Below are 23,699 nucleotides of genomic sequence, written 5' to 3'. Positions count from 1 at the left end.
GTGTGTCAGACTGGATTAGACATTATGTCATAAATAAGTGTGTCTTTATTGGGGTGCACTTAAAGCATGAGTACTTTTTGTTGTGTGTGTTAATTGCTTTAATTTTATTCTTTTCTTCATGATCCCTTCCACCCATGTGCTGTGTGTACGGACACATCCTCTCACAGTATTCACCCCCAGTCTCATCTTTTCCACAGCACAAAGAGAAAACAAAAGTCAGCTAATCCGAGCACTGCACAGAAGGAACCAAACTCCTTCACAAGCATGGCAGACCCAAAGTAAGTTTCTGAAGTCGTGTTGCGAGCCTTCACTTCTCATTTTGTGTGTTAGTTAGGTCAAAAATCCATCTGCTGTCTTGGTTCTTGATTTGTTCCCCTTTTGAATTCCACAGTGATCTGTTTATATCTTTCACTTCTATGCCAGAACATGCAAGACATCTGCCCATTCACAGACAATGTGAGCACAGAAACACACCTTTAGAGTCTAATTGTGCCTGTAACACAGAAGTATCTTCCAACAAGGGACGGCCAAAGACAAATTAGCAAGCCGTGTCTTGACCTTAAGGCATGACACACCGTTTTCTGCAGAAGAGCTGTAACAAATCCTGCAGAACAGGGTTATATAACATGTTCTTCTGCCAACAAAAATACCCTTCTTCCTCCCTGGTGCATAGGCTGTGATTATAATTTTCTATTGTATTGGTTGATTTTAATCAACCCCATTAACTTTTCCTGTAAATCTTGGTAAGAATGATCCAACATTGTTACTTGATGTACAGCCAGTAGTAGGGCTGGGCGATATGGCCCTAAAAGAATATCACGATATTTCAGGCTATTTTTGCGATAACGATATTCTTGACGATATTACGAAATACTTAAAAAGATAAGTAATAAGAAAATATGAGGTTTTTTTTACTCTTGGCTCGAGTATGAGCAAATAATAAAAATAACCATTTAGGGGTTCCGGGGGCATATTTTAATGACATTTTGTAAAGGAAAATAAAGGTTCTTGTATGTTTTATTTAAGGCATCTTATTTTGACAGTCTTCTTGTAAGTTCTGTGGTGGATTCTGTTAACACACTGTGCTCTTATTTTGAAAGCTGCATGTGTTTAGTGACAGAGACTAAGTAGCTTTTTGTGATTAAAACAACTTTAACCACTACATCAAGAAGTAGGAATGTTGCCAATATCACGATATGCTTTTTTTTTTTTAACCATGAATAAAAAAATACCGATATTATCGTGAACGATGCGATATGGCACACCCCTAGCCAGTAGCACTTCTTGAATTCTGAATATTCAGTTCCAACAGTGGCTTTAGTGCATTTTCAACATTATCCATTATATCAGTAGTTCTCAACCTTTTTGAGTCGCGACCCCCAATTTAACATGCATGTTGTCCGTGACCCCCACTCACTGAACACAATCTCACACGCACAGTTCAGATCACCCAAAAAAGAAACAAAATGACCTAAAAAAAGGAAACAAAACGACCAAAAAAGACACAAATTGACCATAAAATTATCAAAAAAAGACACAAAATGACCTAAAAAGACACAAAATGACCAAAAAAAGAAACAAAATGACCAAAAAAAGACACAAAATGACAAAAAAAGAAACAAAATGACCAAAAAAGACACAAAATGACCTAAAAAGAAACAAAATGATCAAAAAAAGACACAAAATGACCTAAAAAGACACAAAATGACCTAAAAAGACACAAAATGACCAAAAAAAGACATTAAGTGACCAAAAAGACTAAAACACATTAACACACGCTGACTTCCAAAATGATTTGGCGACCCCCAGAAATCATCTCGCGACCCCAATTGGGGTCCCGACCCCAAGGTTGAGAATAGCTGCATTATATCACCTCAACTGAAAAACAGCCACTTCTTACACCACATTGATGATCGATCAGGTGATGTTGTCTTTTTCCCCCCTCAGAGACAACATAGAAGACTTTAAAGTCCAGACAGCCAAGCATCCTCCTAACGTGGGCTCAGTCTCTTTACGGCCGCACAGCGAACAGTCTAAAGACCGCCTGTCCAAGAGACTTTCCACTGAGTCGAATGGGACCAGTGATGGAGGCATGGGCTCGTCCACTCCAGTGGAGCTGACCGCTCTGGAGGAGTCGTTTCGCCGCTTCGCCATCCACGGAGACACTCGTGCTACCGGCAAGGAAATGCACGGCAAGAACTGGTCCAAGCTCTGCAAGGACTGCGGAGTGATCGACGGCAAGAGCATCACCCTCACTGACGTAGACATCGTCTTCAGCAAAGTCAAGTAAGAAAGGAAATATTGTCACCCTGAGCTATCTTTCATTGTCTAAACGTTTTCCAAAGCCAGCTTAGTCTTTTAACTGGCATGCCACTACAGGATTCTTTTACTACATAGTGCTATGTTGCTGCTGAGATGACTACACTGCAAAAAAAAGAAAAGTTGGGTGAACTCAAAATTTCAAGGCAACAAATTTCGATACAATTTTAAGTTGGGCAATTAAACTAAATATAAAGTTTTGTTTTTGAGTTTGCTCAACTCTGAATTTCTCTGGCACGATTGTAAAGCCGCTATGAATGTCAGCTAATGTTGCAACCACAATACGCTAATGGCTACTCTTGTAGCTGTAACAAGCAGCGCCGCTAGCATCAGTTAGCCGCTAGCATCAGTTAGCCGCTAGCATCAGTTAGCCGCTAGCTTTCGCTAATGACCAAATTTCACAGCAAAGAAATAAGAGTTATCAGAATTATTGTCCCTTGTTGTGAACCCCAACTTAAAGATATAAGTAACAACAACTCACCAACTTGTTTTTGAGCAGACAACTGGCTTCCTTTGTTGTGCTAACTTACATTATTGCCCTAAATGTCAATCATTTATATTTCCAAGTTTTACCAACTTAAATCACTGTTTTAGGCCAAAAAATACAAGTTGGCTTTTTTGCAGTGTAGTGGGTTAGTCACCCAGATCAGCATATCCCAAAGGCCACCACAGTGGTGCAAACATTGTTGCTTTCTGTCCCTTCTGCTCTACAGAGTTGGGTAAAAGAGCATTTGTTTACTCTGCACCTTATGCTGGAATATGCTCCAGAAAGAATGGAAATTAACTGAATTTGTTTCTTTGAGCACTTTTAAATCTAAACTAAGAGTTATTGAGGCCAATTCCATAACATGCACTTGTTTCTCATGACGTGTTTAAGGTCTGTATGTTATGTAAATATGTAACTGTATTCTGTGTTTGCTGCCTCTTGGCCAGGGCTCCCTTAAAGAAAAAGAGGTTCTTAATCTCAATGGGATATTCCCTGGTTAAATATAGGTTAAATAAAAATAAAATAACTAAAAATAAAAATTGTGGTTGTTAAGAACACAGAAGTGGAGAGGAAAATTGGTCTGCACTGACGGAAAATGTTCAGAGAATTAAAATAAATGTCATCGTCTTTGGCATACAGTCAAGAAAACAAACACCAAACTTATTAATAACACCTGCCAACAGTTTCAATGAAACATGAAGCAAAACAATGTTTTCAAACTGAAATCAGTGAGAGACAACTGGACGGCACATATTTTTGCAGCTATTGAATTTCATGTTTTCAGGCAGTGTTTTGGAAGATGCACTGTAAAAAATGTTTGTAGAAATAACAGTAAAAAGCTGTCAAATACATCAGAAATAGGGCGTAAATAGACACTAGACACTTTTAATTACCGTAAATCAAAGAATAGCATAAAACTTTTACTTTTTTCTGTCATCGACTGGAAGAAACACACAGTTTTGCTGTAAAAATATAACATTTTCACGCAAAATTTATGGAGATATTCCATGATGTGTGAATGAATGACACAATTACCCTAAAAATAACAGGAATATTCAGTCTAAATTACAGTTTTTGCTGATTAAATTTACAGTGGAAAACCCACTCACTGTAATTTTTACGGTGAAGTTCTGGCAACCACAGCTGCCGGAATTTTACCGTAAATTAAACAGATTATTTTTTACAGTGTGACTTTGTTTCTTATATTGTCTCTGCTGTCCATCAGAAGCAGCAGGAGCAAGAGGCCAGGATGGCTCAGCCTGGATCTCCTCAGGCCACACTGATTCATCCTTTTACTGCAGGATTTAAGTGAAGTCGAGTCTAATAATAAGCTGTGACCTCGATATTATTTCACCAAAGAAGAAAAACTTTTCATCTATAGAGCTGTGCTCATGTTGACCAAGGGTGCTTTGTGTATTTGAGCTGATAACACATTGACAGATGAGTGTAGAAGTATTGTTACAGTATTAGTCAAATGCAGAGAGGTACACTACTGGTCAAAAGTTTTAGAACACACCAACTTTTCCAGAATTTAATTGAAAATGATGCAGTTTAATGTCTCAGTATACTCTGAAATTAATGCACATTTGCAACATTTAAAATTCTTTATTGAGCATGATAGTGTTTTGAAAGTAAAAAAAAAGATTCAAAATCACATTTTATGTTGGACTAAAGGACTAAAAAAAGACACAAAATGACTAAAAAAAAGACACAAAATGACAAAAAAAGACACCAATAGACACAAAATGACTAAAAAAAAGACACAAAATGACAAAAAAGACACCAATAGACACAAAATGACTAAAAAAAGACACAAAATGACTGAAAAAAGAAACAAAATGACCAAAAAAACACACAAAATGACCAAAAAAAGACACAAAATGACTAAAAAAAGAAACAAAATGACCAAAAAAAGACACAACATGACTTACAAAGACATGAAAAGAATTCAAAAATGGACAAAATAGCCCAAGACTCCATAGAGTTAAGTTGTTAACCCATTTCTTGTTCCCTGAAAAAGGCCTACTTGTATAATTCTGAAATGTACATTATTTTTCAGTTTTGGTTAAGCTTACTTTTTTTTATTTACCTCTGGCAGTTCACCACTTACCTTTGTACCCTTTCAAGCTGTTCATTTGACTTGAACTGCTTGAATTTCAATAAAAAACTGGAAAAATTGGGGTGTCCTAAAACTTTTGACCGGTAGTGTACATTCAGTTGTATTTTAGTATTAGTAGTAGTATTTTACAGAATAAAGCAGGAGTAGGACAGGACAGGGCTTTTACACTGTGGCTTTGTATGGCTTTTTTTTTTGCACATGATTATTTTGGGGATCCTCATTCATACACAAAGCAGCTTTGAATCTGTTTTTATCCTGGCTGAATGTTATGAATAAAGATTATTCTGCTAGACAGCACCAGAATAGAAGAGTATGGCTTGAAGCCACTTATCATCAAGTCTCGCTTCAGGAGGGAGAATATCACATTGATTTAGTGGATTTTCCATCTTCTGCTGCTTTGTAACCACTGTAGTTCAATCTCAGTCACTTTGTGTACACACTTTTATATACAGGAGATTCCAAAATGGTTTTTAGTGTGATTTTTCAGTTTGAAACTGTTTATTCCTGTGTTTATAACATTCAGGAAAGATAGAATATGTCAAAAGCAGCTTCATGGGTACTGAAGGCCTAAAAAAATCCACAAAACTAGAACTTACTGACTTCCAACTACCGTTACAAAAATAGAGCACAGTGGAAACTAAAATGATTATATTTTTTGAATTTCTGATTTATTGTGCATCAAGTATCAAGACATTTGAAATAGAGGTGTTCTTAATGATGACTAATCAAGCACATCACTCATTTAAAAAGGTATTTGAAATCAAGTATTCTGCTCTCTAATCAATCTGTCAATGCACCTTTTTGTTTCCAAGATTAAAAATGCACATTACAGAAGATATACAGGAAGCCTGTGTCAGGATTCACTCCCAAATTATTACCGATCAAAAGCCATGTATGAGACTTACATTGACTTAGACCAGCTGTTCTCAACCTTGGGGTTGGGACCCCAGTTGGGGTCGTGAGATGATTTCTGGGGGTCACCAAACATGTGTTAATGTGTTTTAGTATTTTTAGTCACTGAATGCCTTTTTTTTTAGTCATTTTGTGTCTTGTTTGGTCATTTTGTGTCTTTTTTTGGTCATTTTGTGTCTTTTTTTATCATTTTGTGTCTTTTTTTATCATTTTGTGGTCAATTTGTGTCTTTTTTTGTCATTTTGTGTCCTTTTTTTAGTCATTTTATGTCTTGTTTTTGTCATTTTGTGTCTTTTTTGGTCATTTTGTGTCTTTTTTGGTCATTTTGTTTCCTTTTTGGTCATTTTGTGTCCTTTTTTTTTAGTCATTTTGTGTCTTTTTTGGGCATTTTGTGTCTTTTTTTGTCATTTTGTTTCTTTTTTGGGTGATCTGAACTGTGCGTGTGAGATTGTGTTCAGTGAGTGGGGGTTACGACTCAAAAAGGTTGAGAACTACTTACTTAGACATATGAATATAATCAAACAGTCATGCCTTCCCACAGTAAACTTGACAAATGTCTCACATTTGTACAGCAAAGTTTGTTTTTCAGGAACACAAGTCACCCACATCAACACCTTCACAGTTGGCATGGCGATGGGTGTTCATGTTTACTGCTATGAACACTTTTCTTGGCAAGATTATAGACGAAGTTAACGCTGACTACAGGAATTAAGCTTGTTTACCTCCCACTCCATTGGTGAGGAATATTTAGAAATGTGCAAACAATAAGGTGCAACTTAAGGAAGAACCTGTTCCATGCCTGCGATGCTTTACACAGCGAATCTGTGCAGAATGTGTATACATTAGGCTCTTCAATCAGAGTTTTAAGTGTCTGTCGTCTGAACCTCATTTAATTGAAAATGATGCAGTTTAATGTCTCAGTGTACTCTGAAATTAATGCACATTTGCAACATTTAAAATTCTTTATTGAGCATGATAGTGTTTTGAAAGTAAAAAAAAGATTCAAAATCACATTTTATGTTGAACTAAAGGACTAAAAAAAGACACAAAATGACCAAAAAAAGACACCAAAAGACACAAAATGACTTAAAAAAGACACAAAATGACCAAAAAAGACACAAAAAGACTTACAAAGACATGAAAAGAATTCAAAAATGGACAAAATAGCCCAAGACTCCATAGAGTTAAGTTGTTAACCCATTTCTTGTTCCCTGAAAAAGGCCTACTTGTATAATTCTGAAATGTACATTATTTTTCAGTTTTGGTTAAGCTTACCTTTTTTTATTTACCTCTGGCAGTTCACCACTTACCTTTGTACCCTTTCAAGCTGTTCATTTGACTTGAACTGCTTGAATTTCAATAAAAAACTGGAAAAATTGGGGTGTTCTAAAACTTTTGACCGGTAGTGTATATACTATTAAAGTGACAGATAATGTTCTACCCCAGATACACAAATTTCCACTCCCACTGACCCCATCTGCAACTACATTAGATATATGGAAGAAAGAGAGAATAAAAACAAATAAATATGTCATTGAATAAGTTAAACAAAATAATAAAAATAATAATAAAAGGTGAATTAATAGTTTGGAAGTCTTAAAGTTAAGTAAGATGTCTGTAAAAGGCACCACATACATACTAGCCCTGAAAGCTTGTTAGACCAGGCTCTAGATCTTGTAAAATCTCATATCAGATCCACATACAGCACATGCACATTATTTTTTACAGCTTATGACATACAGCATAGTGGATTTTTTCCAGCATGCATTTTTTTTTTTTTAATTGTTGTTTGCACTTAAAAAACATACAATCGTTAGGAAATAACAGTACAAGAAACAGTAAAAGAAAATGCAGGAAAGATCAAAAAGCCCAAAGGGCTTATATACGCGACCCTCCCTCTTAAACCTATAAGTAACTATACTTTACTTAAATTACATAGCTAGATGAAAATAAAAAATAAATAAAAAAATACAAACAAAATTTAAACAAAACAAATACAAAGGTGTAGAACATCTATAGGGATTTTTTGAGCTTGGTCTTAAAAGTATTTAAAGAGGAACATGATTCTGTTAGATGTTTTATGTCATTCCACTGTACCTTGATAAACAAATGAGAATTTGGCAACAGAGGTCCTACAGAAAGGAATATGTAAATCATTCTTTCTTCTTGTAAGATGTGCATGATAATGAGAATTAAACTCAAAGTAACTATGAAAAAAGTTAGGTAAAGATGCAGGAAGGCAAATTACTTTATACATAAGAACCCCTGTTTGATACTTATTTACCTCATAAATTGTAACCATTGTGAACCACAGCTGGGTGGCGGAGGATACAGTAGAGTGCATGGTGTGCGAACACTTCAGAACCAGCCAGCGGATAAAAAGAGGTGCAGACTGGGGGAAGGGCTCATTTCATGTGGTTCCTGACTCCAGGCATGACTGAGCCGGGGAGCTGCCATGCCAGAGATGCAGATCTGCACTTTGCCTTTAATCAGTGTCAAAGCTCTTTGCCTGCACACGAAAAATTAAACATCTTAATGAGCACTGGCTAATCACAGTATGGCTGGATGAGTCTGTATTTATTGTGGGTGTGGAGGTCTGCTGCACCACATTGAGTCTCACATTGCTGTCTGCCTGCTTGGAGCCAGAATACCACAGCATAAACTATAGATGAGGTAGAAATCTGGCGTGGACTAATTAATTACTAACATGGTGGGGTTGTTTTCTAGGCTTTGGTGGTATTTCCTCATCACTGAACACGATCAGAGGCAGTGTGGGAGCATTTTAGCATGAAACAGATTCTACTGTGTGTCAGATCCGTATGGATCATGTACTGCAGATGGTTCAACTATGTAAATAAACAGCAGGTCAGCTACTGTAGCATCCAGAAATAAAATAAAGCTCCACTCGCACTCCAACCTTTGTCCTTCTTCACCTTATTGCAGCCTCCTCAGATAATGATTTGCTGTGTATTCAGGCAGCTTAATCATTTATACATACACTACTGGTCAAAAGTTTTAGAACACACCAACTTTTCCAGAATTGAATTGAAAATGATGCAGTTTAATGTCAGTTTAATATTAAACTCTGAAATTAATGCACATTTGCAACATTTAAAATTCTTTATTGAGCATGATAGTGTTTTGAAAGTAAAAAAAAGATTCAAAATCACATTTTATGTTGGACTAAAGGACTAAAAAAAAGACACAGAATGACCAAAAAAAGACACAAAAAGACACAAAATGACCAAAAAAAGACACAAAATGATTAAAAAAAGACACAAAATGACCAAAAAAAGCCCATAACCCATTTCTTGTTCCCTGAAAAAGGCCTACTTGTATAATTCTGAAATGTACATTATTTTTCAGTTTTGGTTAAGCTTACCTTTTTTTATTTACCTATGGCAGTTCACCACTTACCTTTGTACCCTTTCAAGCTGTTCATTTGACTTGAACTGCTTGAATTTCAATAAAAAACTGGAAAAATTGGGGTGTTCTAAAACTTTTGACCGGTAGGGTATATATATATATATATATATATATATATATACTTTGGAGGATTGAATAGCTCACTATGGGGAGATCTGTAAAGGACAAACAGTTATCTTCCTCGGACAGAACCGGCAGTGGGAAGTCCAGTTTCCCGTCTGACAATAGGCAGCATGGAACAGGCTTAGAGTAACGGAGCTCTCAAATGTTCAACACTGATGAATCGCCCAAACAAAACCGCTCACTGGATGAGTCAAATTAATAATAAACCCAAACATCCCTGTTTACTGTAGCTTGTTGCTATGACAGCAGGTTGCCCAGGAAGACTGCTAGCTTTATAGGTTGTTGTTTAGGTGATTTATCACCACGGCAATGGCTGTTTGTGTTTGTGTTACTATGCACTTTTTACATGGAAGTCAAACGGGCAAAAGGCCAGTTAAACAACTAGAGCACTCTCAGAAGGAGAATGATTGATGATGATGATCTGTGCTATGGTTCTGTCACTGCTTACAACAGTTTGACCTTATAAATGAGAAGAGAAAGATTCAGCAGGTCCGACTACTGGAGCTGAGCTACACAGCTGCACACAATATGATGCATGATATGAAGAGACAGTCACATATACAGCTTACAGGTGTGTGTGTGAAACTGTGGGGTTGCTCAGACAACAGTTAAATACGAGGAGGCAAGATCCAAACAGTGAACGTTTTCTTGTTGTTTATCTCAGCAGGATACCATCTCCATGCTGTGTCTTACATCTGCCATGTTGAAGTGATCACACATGGCTCTGTCTGCTCTCGTTTTAAGCTTTCTCTCTACTGAGAGCATGGGCGCTTTATGAGACAATGGGCCCTTGGGCGTAAAACACAAAAAGGCCCCACCTCCTCTCCTACATAGGAGCAAGACACAGACTTTCGGTCAGCTAAAAATGCCAAGTTCTTTGAAAGTTATTTCTGAAAGTGCCCAGCTGGGAGTGCTTCAGTGCTTTGGAGGTGCAGTGATTTTTCGACCAAGATATTTAGTTAAATCTAGTTGTTATGATATGGAACATCCATAAAAGTAGAATTGTCTGCACATGGTACACTCTCAGAAATAGCGGTACAGTAAGAGTCCTTTTTTGTACCCCAATGTACAGTCTACACTAATGTACCCCCTAGGGCCAACTATTGGACCTTAATGTACCTATATGTACCTTTTTGAGGGCCCAAAAGGTACAGATGTGTACCCAAGTGGTAAAAGGTACGTATATGTACCCTTTCTTCTACATGCTGGGGTACAATAGACAGTCTGTGTTAAGCTCTACAGATGGCAGTAGCCTAAATATTAATTATTGCTTAAATAATTATTTAGTCTTTCTTCAGCAGTAGTTATACTTTTTAAATGTGAAGGTTTCACTGTTTCCTCAAGTCTTCAATGACGATTTTAACTTCTAACCATTTTTGAGTAGCCTTGATATAAAATGTTGTTTTGTGAGCAGATTAGCAGGTATGAAAAATGACTAATCATCCAGTCAATATTGTATGTTATGACAGTGTCAAGGGTACAAAATTGTAGCTTCTGAGGGTAATGGCTAAAGGTACAATTCTGTACTTTATTTTCTGAGAGTGTAGAGTACATTACTAGCCCTTGCTTCAGAGGAAGGGGAGGCTATCTGAGGCTAATTTCTTGTTGGTGCATGTCTTTTCGAGTGATATTTTGCAGTTGAAGGGGCCATCGACACTTTTTCCCCCTGGGCCTGATCCCGGATGCACGTTAAGTAATCCATCCCTGACCGAGAGGCTGCAGAAAAACAAGCATCATTACAACATTTCTGTCCCTGGAGACGCACTTCAGCAGAAACATTTTTCTGTGGGGGTTTTACTGTATGTGCTATTATAATCTGACAAGTGTTATCCGATACTTAAGCTACTTTTCCACCTACATTACAGGAAGAAATCCAGTCGCACCATCACATACGACGAGTTCAAGAATGCACTTGGAGAACTGGCCAGGAAGAAATATAAAGAAAAAACTGGAGATGAGGCTGAGGCCGAGGTCTTCAAACTGATTGAGGGGAAGGGGCCGGTCATCGCAGGAGTCACAGTAAGGCCCAGAGAAATTCATATGACTTGACTTTTCTTTTTTTTCTTTTTTATTATCTATTATCTATTTGTTTATTTTTTAATTGATTCCACATATCAACATTCCATCGACATTTTACATGTGCTGTACAATTTTCCAACATTAGTAGAATATTTGCATACTTCTCCACCACGGAGCAGACATAGTTTGACACAAATTATCAAGTAAAGTTACAGTAGAAGTAAAATGAAACCTTTCTCCACTACTCTCCTTATTTTCATACCTCTCTTGCATCGTCCCTTTTTCTCCCGTTGGAGGGTAAACATATCAAATAAACATATGAACAATGAACAAGTGTGTAGCCTGAACCAAGGGGGTCAATAATCTACAATACACAGCACCCTTACTATACAAAGTCTGCTCTCAATGGAGACACAAAATCAACCCAGTTTTTCCAGTATATTATAAAAGTATCTGTTTTTAGTCTAGTTGAGAAAGTCAGCTTCTCCATTCTATATATATCCAGCATTACCTCTACTCAATCCTCTATTTTTGGTGCTTCTGTTTTTAGCCATTTTCTGGTGATGACCTTTTTAGCCGCCACCAACATTATTCGAAATATGTATTTTTCTCCTGACCTTGTAATCTCCTGGTTCTCTTTTCCCAAATATAAGACTTCAAATGCACTTTCAGAATTTTTTCCATACTCTTCTTTAAATCCTGCCAATAAGGTATAATACCAGGGCATCCCCAAAAGATATGAAAATGATTGGCCTTATCTTCCCCACACAGTCTCCAACATCGTGTGTCTCGAGATTTCTGTTGTCGGTGTAATAAAGTATCTTACAATATTTTTCCAACCATATTCTCTCCATGAGAGGGAGCATGTTGTTTTCCACTGTCCTTCATTTACCTTCTCCCAGTCCTCTTCTGATAACACCCTCCCAGCCTCTTTTCCCCACTTTTCTTTTATATATGATGTATTATTGCCCTTTAGTCTTTCGACTTCTTTATATAGTTTTGCGATTAATTTCTTTCCCTGGTCTGAATCATATGCTGAGATGAATAATTTAATGAATCCTGATTCTAGCTCATCTAAATTAAACTTTTTTATAGTTTGCTCCATATAATGCTGCATCTGTAAATATCTGAATAAATCTTGACTGTTTAGTCCATATTGATTTTTCAGATCCTGAAAACTTTTGATGGCCTTCTTTTTAAAAAATTATGATTTTACTTTTCATAGCAGCAAATGCAGAATCAACTCAAATGTTGTTTTAAACTTCTTTGCAGAGAGCTGTGGCTTCTCCGACAGTGAGCCGCCTCACGGACCCCACAAAGTTTACAGGGTCACATAAGGAGCGTTTTGACGACAGCGGACGCGGAAAGGGTAAGGCGGGACGAGTGGACGTGGTCGACACTTCAGGATACGTCTCGGGATACAAACACAAAGGGTCGTACGAAAAGAAAATAAATAAACCCACAGTGGGCAAACCCATGTGAGGGTGAGGATAGGAAAAAAACATTTGATCAACTAGGATAATTTTCTATTAAAAGAGTACTCAAAGAAAGCACAAAATAATCGAATTTCATATATTTTCCCACCCATCTATTTTGTGCGTATGTGTGTATGAGAGAGAGATGTTTTTGAGTTCCTCTCTTTGAGAAGTGTGAGAACTGGAAAACTGTTTACATCTATTTTTACAAAGTCATCACCAGCTGGTACATTCCTGTCTGATTGCAAGTTACTGCCAAACACTGAAGACAACAAACGAGCAAACTGCTATGCTATGAATATATTGAAGCTTTGTTGTTATGATAGGGCCTTATAATATTTATTGAGCACAATGAACAACATGCCAAGAAAAACAAAAGTGGGACAACAGTTTGATGAATTAATAACATTGCACTTTTTAATGAAAAATTTTCTAATCCCGTATTTAGCCGAAGAAATGCATTTTTAATTTGTTTTTCAGAGTTTCAATGAGAATTGGCACATTTCTGACAGATATTAGCAATGTTGATTTCTTTTGAGAACTTTAATTGTTTCATATTCAGTGTTATCTGTCTGCCATCCCCACTTGTCAACTGTTAAGTCTTTAAAAAAAAAAAAATCTGCTGTTCATTTTTTATTTTATAAGCTTACACTGTTATTTGAATAATTTGCCTTCAGCTCAAACCAAGAAAATAATAATGTTTTGTCAATATTTTAATTATTTTGCAAATATAAATAGTGTAGTTAACTGTTAGACCGGTCATATCTTCTTACTTTTGTGAATATGTAAAACATAAAAAAAACAAACCATGCAAACCTTTTAAATATGCCTGCTAATAACATTTCAACAAAGAAAAAAAATACAATAGGACCCATTTTCTCTTATACATGACATGCATTTTTAATTTTAAATTGGTTAAATTCAGCTGAAGGATGCTCTAACCACAGTAGATGAGCTCAGTTGTACAAGATTGTATTTTTAACATTTTACTTATATTTCCTTGTCAGATTTCTATACTGTAGTTCTAATATATTTGTGGTAAGATTGTGTATATTCTAAAACATTATAGCCACATGGCTTAATTTATGACACTGGCTTCATATCTTGTTGTTTTTCTGTATTGCTGTACTTTGTGCATGTTTATGTATATTGCATTTGATTCAGAAGCATATAGATGACAGTAGGAATTTGTCATATCTTATCTGAACTGCTGTGAGGACAGACTACTGGACAGACTTCAATATTTTCTTGATAAAAAAAAAACAAGTAATGAAATTGTGGGATCATGATCAAATCTTGTATTGCTTGAAATCAATATGTATCAACTTGTACATACAAAGTCAGCTACGCTTCCATTCTATTATATTTGTTGTTAGTAAAGATTTAAAGTACCTTTAATGTGCAGTACGGTCATCAAAAGCACAAATTCAACTGAACAAAAGCAGGGCTTTACTACTGTATCCTCACATACGGTAGGAGATAAAAGGGAAAATTGCAAACAAGTCCTCTACTTTTGTAAAATATTTTTCCAACATAGTGACAGTGTTTGTGTCACGCACTACCTGTAGCCTCAGCTGATGAAGAATCATGCATCAAGTCCAAAACTAGCAGCTATCAGTGTGTTAGTTTTTGTCTGCTGCAGTAGCTCGATCTGTTTTTTTGTGCTTAATGCCAAATACTGTGCACCTTTAATGTGGAGAAACAATATTGTCTTATTTTTTATTCAAATAACTTTTAATGATGTACTATTGTGCCCCAGTGCATGCATTGTGTTTTTGTTCTTGTTCTTTAGACCTCTTAATGTGTGTTCATGATTTGTGGTGCATTACTGAAAATAAAAAAACACCTGAGAACCTGTGCTGAGTAGGTTGCAGGTTGTCAGTCAAAACACAATGTTTTATATTCTTATTTGGGAACACTGTGAAACTCCCCATCAGTAGCAGCAGCCACTGACCTGTAACATTCACTTTAAACAAAAAGCTACATTCAGTTTATGTAGTAGTATCCACATCATAACCTTTGCCAGGTCTTGCATTAGTGTTTGTGAGAGGAAAGTGTGTGTGTGTGTGTGTGTGTGTGTGTGTGTGTGTGTGTGTGTGTAGCTCTGCAGCCTGAAGGCAGCGGTATAAATAAAGTCACAGTGCAGCTGGAATCTAGATGCATTCATTCCACTGCAGTGTACAAAGCAGATGGAGACACGAGTGACCTAAAAAAAAAAAAAAAAAAATGGGGGAAGGCAGCTAAGAGAGACACAATCTTGCCACTGATCCAGGAAATACATTATGACCTTCTCACTAACATTTTCCCCCTTAAAATAATTTACCATAACAGCCCTGTCACACACTTATACACAAACATCCTTGAATGAATTGCCTTTCCCCGTTACTGTTTACATCCAGCAAACGCAGCCTATACAATCTTTTTTTAAATAATAAACACATGTTTCAGAAAGACTAGGAACTTAATATACACAACATTTAAATGTACACTGCAGTGATATGGGCTAAAAATGATTAAAAACAGTGTGTTGCTGCTGGGCCTGGTGCAGCCAATGTAAAGCCAATATGACGCTCGTCATCGTCTTGCTTTGTTATTTTCCTCCCAGTGTGCATCTTTCATTCAAATTCCTCTTTAAAGTTCTCCACTTCCCTTCAGCTCAGCTAGCAAACACTCATTGGTGGCCACCAGGGACCTGCAGTACACATAGAGACACAGATCACAAACAACAAAGTGGGCTGGTTTGAGAACATGATAGTTGTTGGTGTGTGGATACAGACAAACCAAGTGTCAACACTAAGGCTCCGTTTACACGAGGACGCTTGCGGGTAAAACTGACAAAATATTTTATGTGAAGTGCCTTTCGTTTAGACGGTGACGGCGTTTTGGGGGCTTAAAGACGCAAAAATCTGAAACCACCCTCCAAAGTGTAAAAGTTAAATCCTCTCCTCCGTAGCGTGTCGTCTACACTGACAAGACACAAAACTCTGATCTGATCTGCTCACGTCACGTATGTGTTTACGTCACATACATGCTCCAGTACAGGAAATAAACAAACGTGTGGGATTATTTCCATGGTGGGACCTTCAAGCTGCTCTGGCAGCTCTAATAAACTTACACGAGTCTTTCCACCAAATGTCCAGGATATGTACAGATAGTATTAGTGAACAGAGAAGGATCTGGAATTACCTCCATCACATTCTGGATGCAGCAATTGGTGGGAGGAGCCAGACGGCTGTGAACGAGACCTGGGAGATCTAGTGATGGTGGAGAACTTTGTGGAAGGAGTAGCTGATGAAAATGTGTGGCGTGAAAACTTCTGCATGCCCAAAGATGCTCTTATGGCTTTAAGTGATGCCGCCTGGCTGCATACAATCCAATTTCACACACTTTAGATCACCGTATCAGCAGATTTCCTCCCGAAAACACTCGTCTAAACGAGGAATAAAAAGTGAAGACGTGACGCCACTTTTGCGTCTTCTGTTCAGACCGTCATCATGTAAATGTAGCCTAAGATGGCTCCATTTTCTTACCTGTGACTTTCTTGCAGCATATTTGACAAATCTTTAACTTTCTCCGCCTCCTGGACCTTCTCCCTCAACGCCTCGATCTCTTTCCTCAGCTCCTCCACTTCAGTCTGAGCCTCTAAGGGTTTGCAGGCACAGAGAGACAGTAATAGTGATAATGAATATTTAGTTTGAAAAATAAAGACTTCATTAAAAATAATAAAGAATAATATAAAAATCCTTTTTTTTTAAAAAAGAGATGAAAAAATACAAATAAACATAATAATTAAACTAGAAAATTTCCTCTGGGGGAAATTTTGAAAGGGCCACGGGGGCTACTGCCGGTGTGTGTACACTATGATGAGATTCTTCAAAGATTTCAAACAAGTAATACTAGTAATGTTATGATACTATATAATATACAAGGCGCACACCTACAACAAACATTCCTCTTCAAGTATTTATTTAATTTTTGTCGCGAAAAATTTGTATTCCATAGAGAAAAGTAATAGCACACCGATCCCGATCAAATCGCACGTTTTGATATATAATTTGTCCTGCAACTCTTCGAGTTGCAGGACAACTCTTCGAGTTGCAGGACTAGTAGCGGGACGAAATTGCGTCCGCAAGAGGAATAAGAAGAAATCCACAGTATAACAGGAGTGCTCGGTGTGATTGCCCCGAGGCCCTAATAAAATAGGTGAAGCAATAGTGATGCTAAAAAATCAACATACACTACCGGTCAAAAGTTTTAGAACACCCCAATTATTCCAGTTTTTTATTGAAATTCAAGCAGTTCAAGTCAAATGAACAGCTTGAAAGGGTACAAAGGTAAGTGGTGAACTGCCAGAGGTAAATAAAAAAAGGTAAGCTTAACCAAAACTGAAAAATAATGTACATTTCAGAATTATACAAGTAGGCCTTTTTCAGGGAACAAGAAATGGGTTAACAACTTAACTCTATGGAGTCTTGGGCTATTTTGTCCATTTTTGAATTCTTTTCATGTCTTTGTAAGTCATTTTGTGTCTTTTGGTGTCTTTTTTTGTCATTTTGTGTCTTTTTTTGGTCATTTTGTGTCTTTTTTTAGTCCTTTAGTCCAACATAAAATGTGATTTTGAATCTTTTTTTCACTTTCAAAACACTATCATGCTCAATCAAGAATTTAAAATGTTGCAAATGTGCATTAATTTCAGAGTACACTGAGACATTAAACTGCATCATTTTTAATTAAATTCTGGAAAAGTTGGTGTGTTCTAAAACTTTTGACCAGTAGTGTATATTTAAAAATAATTAAATAAATAAAAATACCATTTTATAGTTTGTGCAACAACTTTTTTTTTTAAAGGAAATGTTTAATACAGATCCTGAGCTTGTTTCCTAAAACAGACCCACCTTTAATCTGAGTAACAGGTGAACTTTTCATCATAGACTTGAGATACTGTCGTTCTAACTTGATGAGCTGTTTCTGTAGAGCAACATTTTCCTCCAAGACAATCCTCAGCTGCTCGTTTAGTTTGCCCTGTGTCAGAGGAAAGACAGTAAATACTCATTAAAAATATCAAGGCCTGTCGAACCTGATAATGTAATAAATTCCCGATAATGTAATAACCCTGATAATGTAATAAAAATCTGCACTTTGGTCAAAAGTGAATAAAGATTCACCTTTGACCTGTTGGTGGCGCTAGAGCTCTGGAGCTAGAGTTGATACACAGTATCACCACTTGAACCCAAGTAATGGGTGGTCTGCTGGTAAATTATTACAATATTGGGGAATTATTACATTATCAGGACTTGCAAAATGAAGGCTAACCTGATAATGTAATAACCTCCATTAATGTTATACTTTATTACATTATTGGTAAAAACATGTATTACATTATCAGGTTTTATTACATTTTCAATGGACTCAAGTGCAGATTTTTATTACATTATCGGGAATTTATTACATTATCAGGTTCTACAAGGCCTCCTAAAGTTCCACATTGTTTTCTTTAGCTGAATCCACTCACAACTGCACTGCGAGCTTCCTCCAGCTGAGCAGAGAGGTTACACACTTCAGTTTTGTGCTCTTTCTCTTGTGCAGCCGCTTGAAAGTTCAGTGCTTCAGTTTCCCGTCTTAAGGTTCTGACCTCAGCCTCCCGACTGGAAATATCGTTTTCCATCATAGAGAGGATCTGGACTGCCTGAGCTAGAGCCAAAAATAGAAATGATGAGAAGACCTTCATTATGTTCAGGCTCCTGGAATCAGATACCGCGTTCCCCAAACCAAACTCCCAACTCACACAGGAAGTTGTTGTTATGATGCAGTGACCTTTCACCCGTCCAGTGTTTGTCCACGAGGTTGAGGAGCATCTCCAGGGGTTTCCTATAACTACCCTGGGGGGGGGGGAGATTAGTTGATATGGGAAAGGAAACAACCTCAAATGCTTTTACCCCAAGTAATTATAACAAAAAAATAACAATCCAGTATGTGAAATCGTCAGAAGATTGAGTTAACTACCCACCCTTTTTTTCTTTTCTCCGTGCTGTGGCAGACTGGAGCCCCCTTCTGTCTCGTTGAAGCTGGAGTAGGTCAGTCTTGGGGGGTGTAAGACGGGGTTGGAGGGGTCAGACAGATTCAAACCAGGACGACGGGGACTAGGAGGCCGGATATTAACCAATGAGGAACTGTGACGATGACTTTGATCTTGAAAAATGTAGAAAACATAAATTCAACAACGTGCCAAGAACGTTTTTTTATTTGTGGTTGTGTATTGATGTCTGACAAAGGATTTTATTAAGTACAGACATTATTCTCACCAGGATTAGGGGTGTAATGTCCCTTGGCTGCATGTCTGGTTTGTTTCTGGAAGTCCTTTTGCTTTTGTTTTCCAGTCACAGGTCTGTCTTTCTCTACATACGGGCCAAAGGACACCTTTGGTCTCTCAGTCACTTTTATTGAGGTAGAGCTTCTTTTATGAGATGATCCTTTTATGTGCTGCACCTTGGACTCTTTGTTTTCTGGTCAAATATTAATGACATAATAAAACACCAATATTAATTTACCATAGAAGTTCATGATTAAAATTTAAGAAGAATTGGCTTCTGTCTCCACCTAGTGGAGAACACACAAATGTGATTTAGTGCCCTTTATTTAACTATTTCCCCCCAAAATTATTTAAGCTGTGTTCACCCAGCCTTAGTGCCTACTTAAATCACTGAATAAAAATTAGTGTTGATTGCAATCACAAACATGCCAATTCTTGATTAATGGAATACTTCATCCCAAAATGACCATGTGTATGTCAATTTAGCTGTTTTTTCCCCCTTTTATAATTAGAATGTTATGCTTTTAACCTGTAGCACTTTGAGATTTCCTGTAATGTAAAGTGCATTACAAATAAAATGTATTGTTATTATTATTATTATTATTAATTAGCATTCTGTTACCTTAACTTTATGAAGAAAACTGAGTCTCAAGCTTGCACAGGCACGCAACTTGAGTTTATGTGGGAGAGTTTTAAATAGGCTTTTTGCAAAAAACAAAGTCCTTGAGAAGTACTGAGCATATAACTGGATAAATGAGACTTGGCTTATACTGCACAAGTTGTGTAAATGGATGTTTTGATATAGTTTTGCTGTTCACTTCAACTCATGAAGAATATTCTCAGTTTTTGGATTGCCCCTTCACTGTGGAGGCACCAGGGGAAAAAAAGTTTTCTTCACAAATTTAAGGTAAGGCAGGGTGAGTTATTTGATTGACTAAAGAAGAGAAACAGTTTCACTCTCCATGCTCCTTGACTCTATATCTCCAACTGACTGTTTGAAACGAGAGCTGCAAAAACTTACCATATGTTGCAGGAGGATATCGGAGGATGGATTTAGCTGCTTCCTAAAAAATAAGAGCACATGCTGTAAATATGATATTGTAAAAGCAAACTAATAATATTGCTTGAACTTCAGTGAAATAAAAATCACCTGTTTTGGAGTAGAACTCCTCTGGTCTGTAAAATCTTTTGATTCATCCTCTCTGTGGTCTAAGACAGAAGTCAGTTTAAAGTAAATAGAAAACAAAGCATAATTACGACTAGTTTGATTCGAGAATCATCTTTTGGACTTTCATATCTCACCTTCTGCCTCCTTGTGAGCTGAGTGCGACTGAGTTTCACTTCCTCCATGATTCGTCGCAACAAAATTCAACACAATATCATCAGAGTCAGTGAGGAGAGAGAGTCTCTTGGTTAAGCGGTCGACTAAAGCCAGTCTCTGATCACTGCTTCTGGGAATCACAAGCAAGACAACAGAGATTCAACTTTAGCTTTTTTTTGCCCAAGGTTTGAACATTTTTACCTTAAAACTCTACACTGATCAGTAAGTGTCCACTTTCCTTATAATTAAAGACCTGAGTCACTCCCTTTTTTGCAAAATATTAATTACAAATATGCCAAAAACTATGTTTTTTTAACCCTCTATGGTACGCATTATGATGCCAGTTAGGGAAAAAAATGTTTGGAGTGATTTTTTTTGTCTTAAAATAGACTTAATAAACCCGTAGGCAACATTGTACCATAAGTGAAAAAGAGAGGGTTTTTTTTCAATTTGAACATTATTTTTTTAATAGACATGTGTAAAATATTCAGTAGCCTCAACGGGGTAAAATACAAAACATTTTAAATTTAAAAACATCATGAAAGGAAATTTTGTAAACGGGTTTCTTGTCTGTAGAAATAGTAGCAGCAATATATATTTTTCCAGATGGAAAAGGGCCAGGAAATGACTTTTTGAGTACTTTTTTGTGGCGTGAAATGGCAAAGCTTTTTGTTTTGGAAATGCTTGCAAAAAAGGGTTTCAATATGGCCTCCTAGAGGTCATGTGACAAAATAAAGAATTACTATTGGTTCCCTATACTCTTCCCTCTTTTTTAAAGTATCGCATCACTCAAAAACATGCATTGTAGAAATTTAACAAGCCAAAAATGGGTATGTTGCCTGAGGGCAACACCGTACTATAGAGCAGCAGTTCTCAACCTTTTTAAGTCGCGACCCCCAATTTAACATGCATGTTGTCCGCGACCCCCGCTCACTGAACAGAATCTCACACGCACAGTTCAGATCACCCAAAAAAGAAACAAAATGACCGAAAAAAGGAAACAAAACGAGCAAAAAAGACACAAAATGACCAAAAAAAAGACACAAAATGACAAAAAAAGACACAAATTTACCAAAAAAAGGAAACAAAATGACAAAAAAAAGACACAAATTGACCAAAAAAGACACAAAATGACTAAAAAAAGACATTAAATGACCAGTAAAACACATGAACACTTTAACACAGTGGAGCTGACTTCCAAAATGATTTGGCGACCCCCAGAAATCATCTCGCGACCCCAATTGGGGTCCCGACCCCAAGGTTGAGAATAGCTGCTATAGAGGGTTAATACTATTCTAGACCCAGAAAACTAAATTAAACTAAAGCATCTGACAATCAGCATACCTTTGGTCAGCAACCTGATTTAAAGATGAGCTCTTCTGCTGAGGCAGAATGTCAGAGGAGAACTGCATTATTGCAGTTTTGCGCTCAGTGTCTCTGACTGAACAGCCATCTAGAAAGGAAGGGACAACACAAAAAGATATAAGACACTTTATTAGTGCCACCCAACAACGTTTGTGGTAATTATTTTGGTTCAGCATGGTAGCTCAGTTCCTGTGCTGACATGAGATTAGCACTATGTGGGTGACATGGCTATGGCTTACCTAGTTTACGTAGGTTGGGCAGGGCATGCACCAGAGAAGAGCGGTATTGTGGGCAACTTTTGGTCAGAGGGTTGAGCCTGAGGTCCAGCTCTCTCAAAGCTGGCAGCTCATAGAGCACTTTCACCTCTTCAAGGGAAGGAATGCAGTTATAGTACAGGATCAGCCTCTCGAGCACTTTCAGATGTAGAACCCCCTGGGAAGGAAACAATACAGCATTAAAATATACGTTCATAAGAATGTATAACAAAAAACTAAACAAAAGGGGATAACTGGGCGTTGGGTGGTTAATCATTTTCATCTGTAACAAAGTTGAATTTCATGGATATTTTTAACACCTATAAAAACATGTACAGTTAAAGCAGTAGTTCTCAACCTTTTTGAGTCATGACCCCCAATTTAACATGCATGTTGTCCGCGACCCCCACTCACTGAACACAATCTCACACGCACAGTTCAGATCATGCCAAAAAGAAACAAAATGACCAAAAGAAGACACAAAATTACTAAAAAAAAAGACACAAAATGACCAAAAAGGAAACAAAATTACTAAAAAAAAAAGACACAAAATGACCAAAAAGGACACAAAATGACCAAAAAGACACAAAATGACCAAAAAGGAAACAAAATTACTAAAAAAAAAAGACACAAAATGACCACAACATGACCATAAAAAGACACAAAATGACCAAAAGAAGACACAAAATTACTAAAAAAAAGACACAAAATGAACATAAAGGACACAAAATGACCAAAAAAGACGCAAAATGACCAATAAAAGACACAAAATGATCAAAAGAGACACAAAATGACAAAAAAAAGACATTAAGTGACCAAAAAGACTAAAACACATGAACACTTTAACACAGTGGAGACAGAGCTGACTTCCAAAATGATTTGGCGACCCCCAGAAATCATCTCGCGACCAGGACCCCAGGGTTGAGAATAGCTGAGTTAAAGGACGTGAGCCAGAGTTTAGACCATAGACCTTATTTATATACAGTCTATGGTTTTTATTTATGGTTTATGGTTTAGACCCACCTCAATGGAGACGAGTGCATTGCAGGAGAGGTCCAGAGACTTCAGACGAACAAAGTTATTCAGTGCGTTTCCCAGATGTCTAATCTTCTCTTCATACGTCCCCGGAAGGCTCAGTGAGCGGACGTCACCTGTTTAAAAAGTACAGTATTTGTATAAATTAGCATTCTTTGCTTCTGGTGCTTGTAGCAGGTGACATTAATTATTTATGTTATAGCTTTGTTAGCTTAGCCAGCGATGCTAAGGCTTTAGAAAGTGACTGGCTACAATTTTTTTTACAAAACAAAAGCAAAAGGCCACGGCTCCACTCGTAACTTTACCTAGTATTTAATTATTTCAAATGCTTGTATTAAAATGAGATAACATTACCGAGACAGGGATGTTTTAATTGTAACTTATCCCGTATCCATTGCTCTGTTATGGTTGTCAAACACTCCGCCGCCATACTTTCGAACTTTTGCTGCCTTCAGGTACGCTCGGAAGAAATTAAACCAACTATAGCTGTTGTTTTCTACAAACGGTTAAAATAACTCCTGCTTACTGTAGTGA

The 23,699-nt window shown here is 37.1% G+C and overlaps 2 protein-coding genes across 6 annotated transcripts in view; one reads left to right on the top strand and one right to left on the bottom strand.

The window, feature by feature from the left end:
• Positions 1-14,737, top strand: part of LOC131976640 (tubulin polymerization-promoting protein) — a 25,775-nt gene extending 11,038 nt beyond the window's left edge. For all 3 annotated transcript variants that reach the window (XM_059339761.1, XM_059339762.1, XM_059339760.1), the window contains exons 2-5: positions 198-278; positions 1,948-2,286; positions 11,252-11,405; positions 12,678-14,737. In XM_059339761.1, the coding sequence (XP_059195744.1) occupies positions 265-278; positions 1,948-2,286; positions 11,252-11,405; positions 12,678-12,887 (717 nt within the window). In that variant the 5' untranslated portion in view covers positions 198-264 and the 3' untranslated portion in view covers positions 12,888-14,737. The remainder of the gene's footprint in view (positions 1-197; positions 279-1,947; positions 2,287-11,251; positions 11,406-12,677) is intronic.
• On the bottom strand, positions 14,367-23,699 carry cep72 (centrosomal protein 72). Of its 3 annotated transcripts, none has more exons than XM_059339755.1 (14): positions 23,520-23,699; positions 23,154-23,281; positions 22,116-22,308; positions 21,856-21,964; positions 20,493-20,638; positions 20,341-20,399; positions 20,212-20,254; positions 19,183-19,383; positions 18,888-19,069; positions 18,666-18,759; positions 18,393-18,571; positions 17,776-17,902; positions 16,411-16,522; positions 14,367-15,572 (listed from the first exon to the last, which is right to left on the bottom strand). In XM_059339755.1, the coding sequence occupies exons 1-14, from the start codon at positions 23,593-23,595 to the stop codon at positions 15,512-15,514; spliced, it is 1,710 nt and encodes a 569-aa protein (XP_059195738.1). In that variant the 5' UTR covers positions 23,596-23,699; the 3' UTR covers positions 14,367-15,511. The 3 variants fall into 3 exon arrangements, with proteins under 3 accessions (XP_059195738.1, XP_059195737.1, XP_059195739.1); XM_059339754.1 differs by having other exon boundaries at positions 20,493-20,641; positions 23,520-23,696; XM_059339756.1 differs by lacking the exon at positions 14,367-15,572 and adding an exon at positions 15,930-16,310 and having other exon boundaries at positions 20,493-20,641; positions 23,520-23,696.

Source organism: Centropristis striata, chromosome 8 (assembly GCF_030273125.1).
Source record: "Centropristis striata isolate RG_2023a ecotype Rhode Island chromosome 8, C.striata_1.0, whole genome shotgun sequence".
NCBI classification, from domain to species: domain Eukaryota; kingdom Metazoa; phylum Chordata; class Actinopteri; order Perciformes; family Serranidae; genus Centropristis; species Centropristis striata.
The sequence above is the reverse complement of the archived record's forward strand: the minus strand, read 5'-3'. Positions and strand labels throughout refer to the sequence as shown.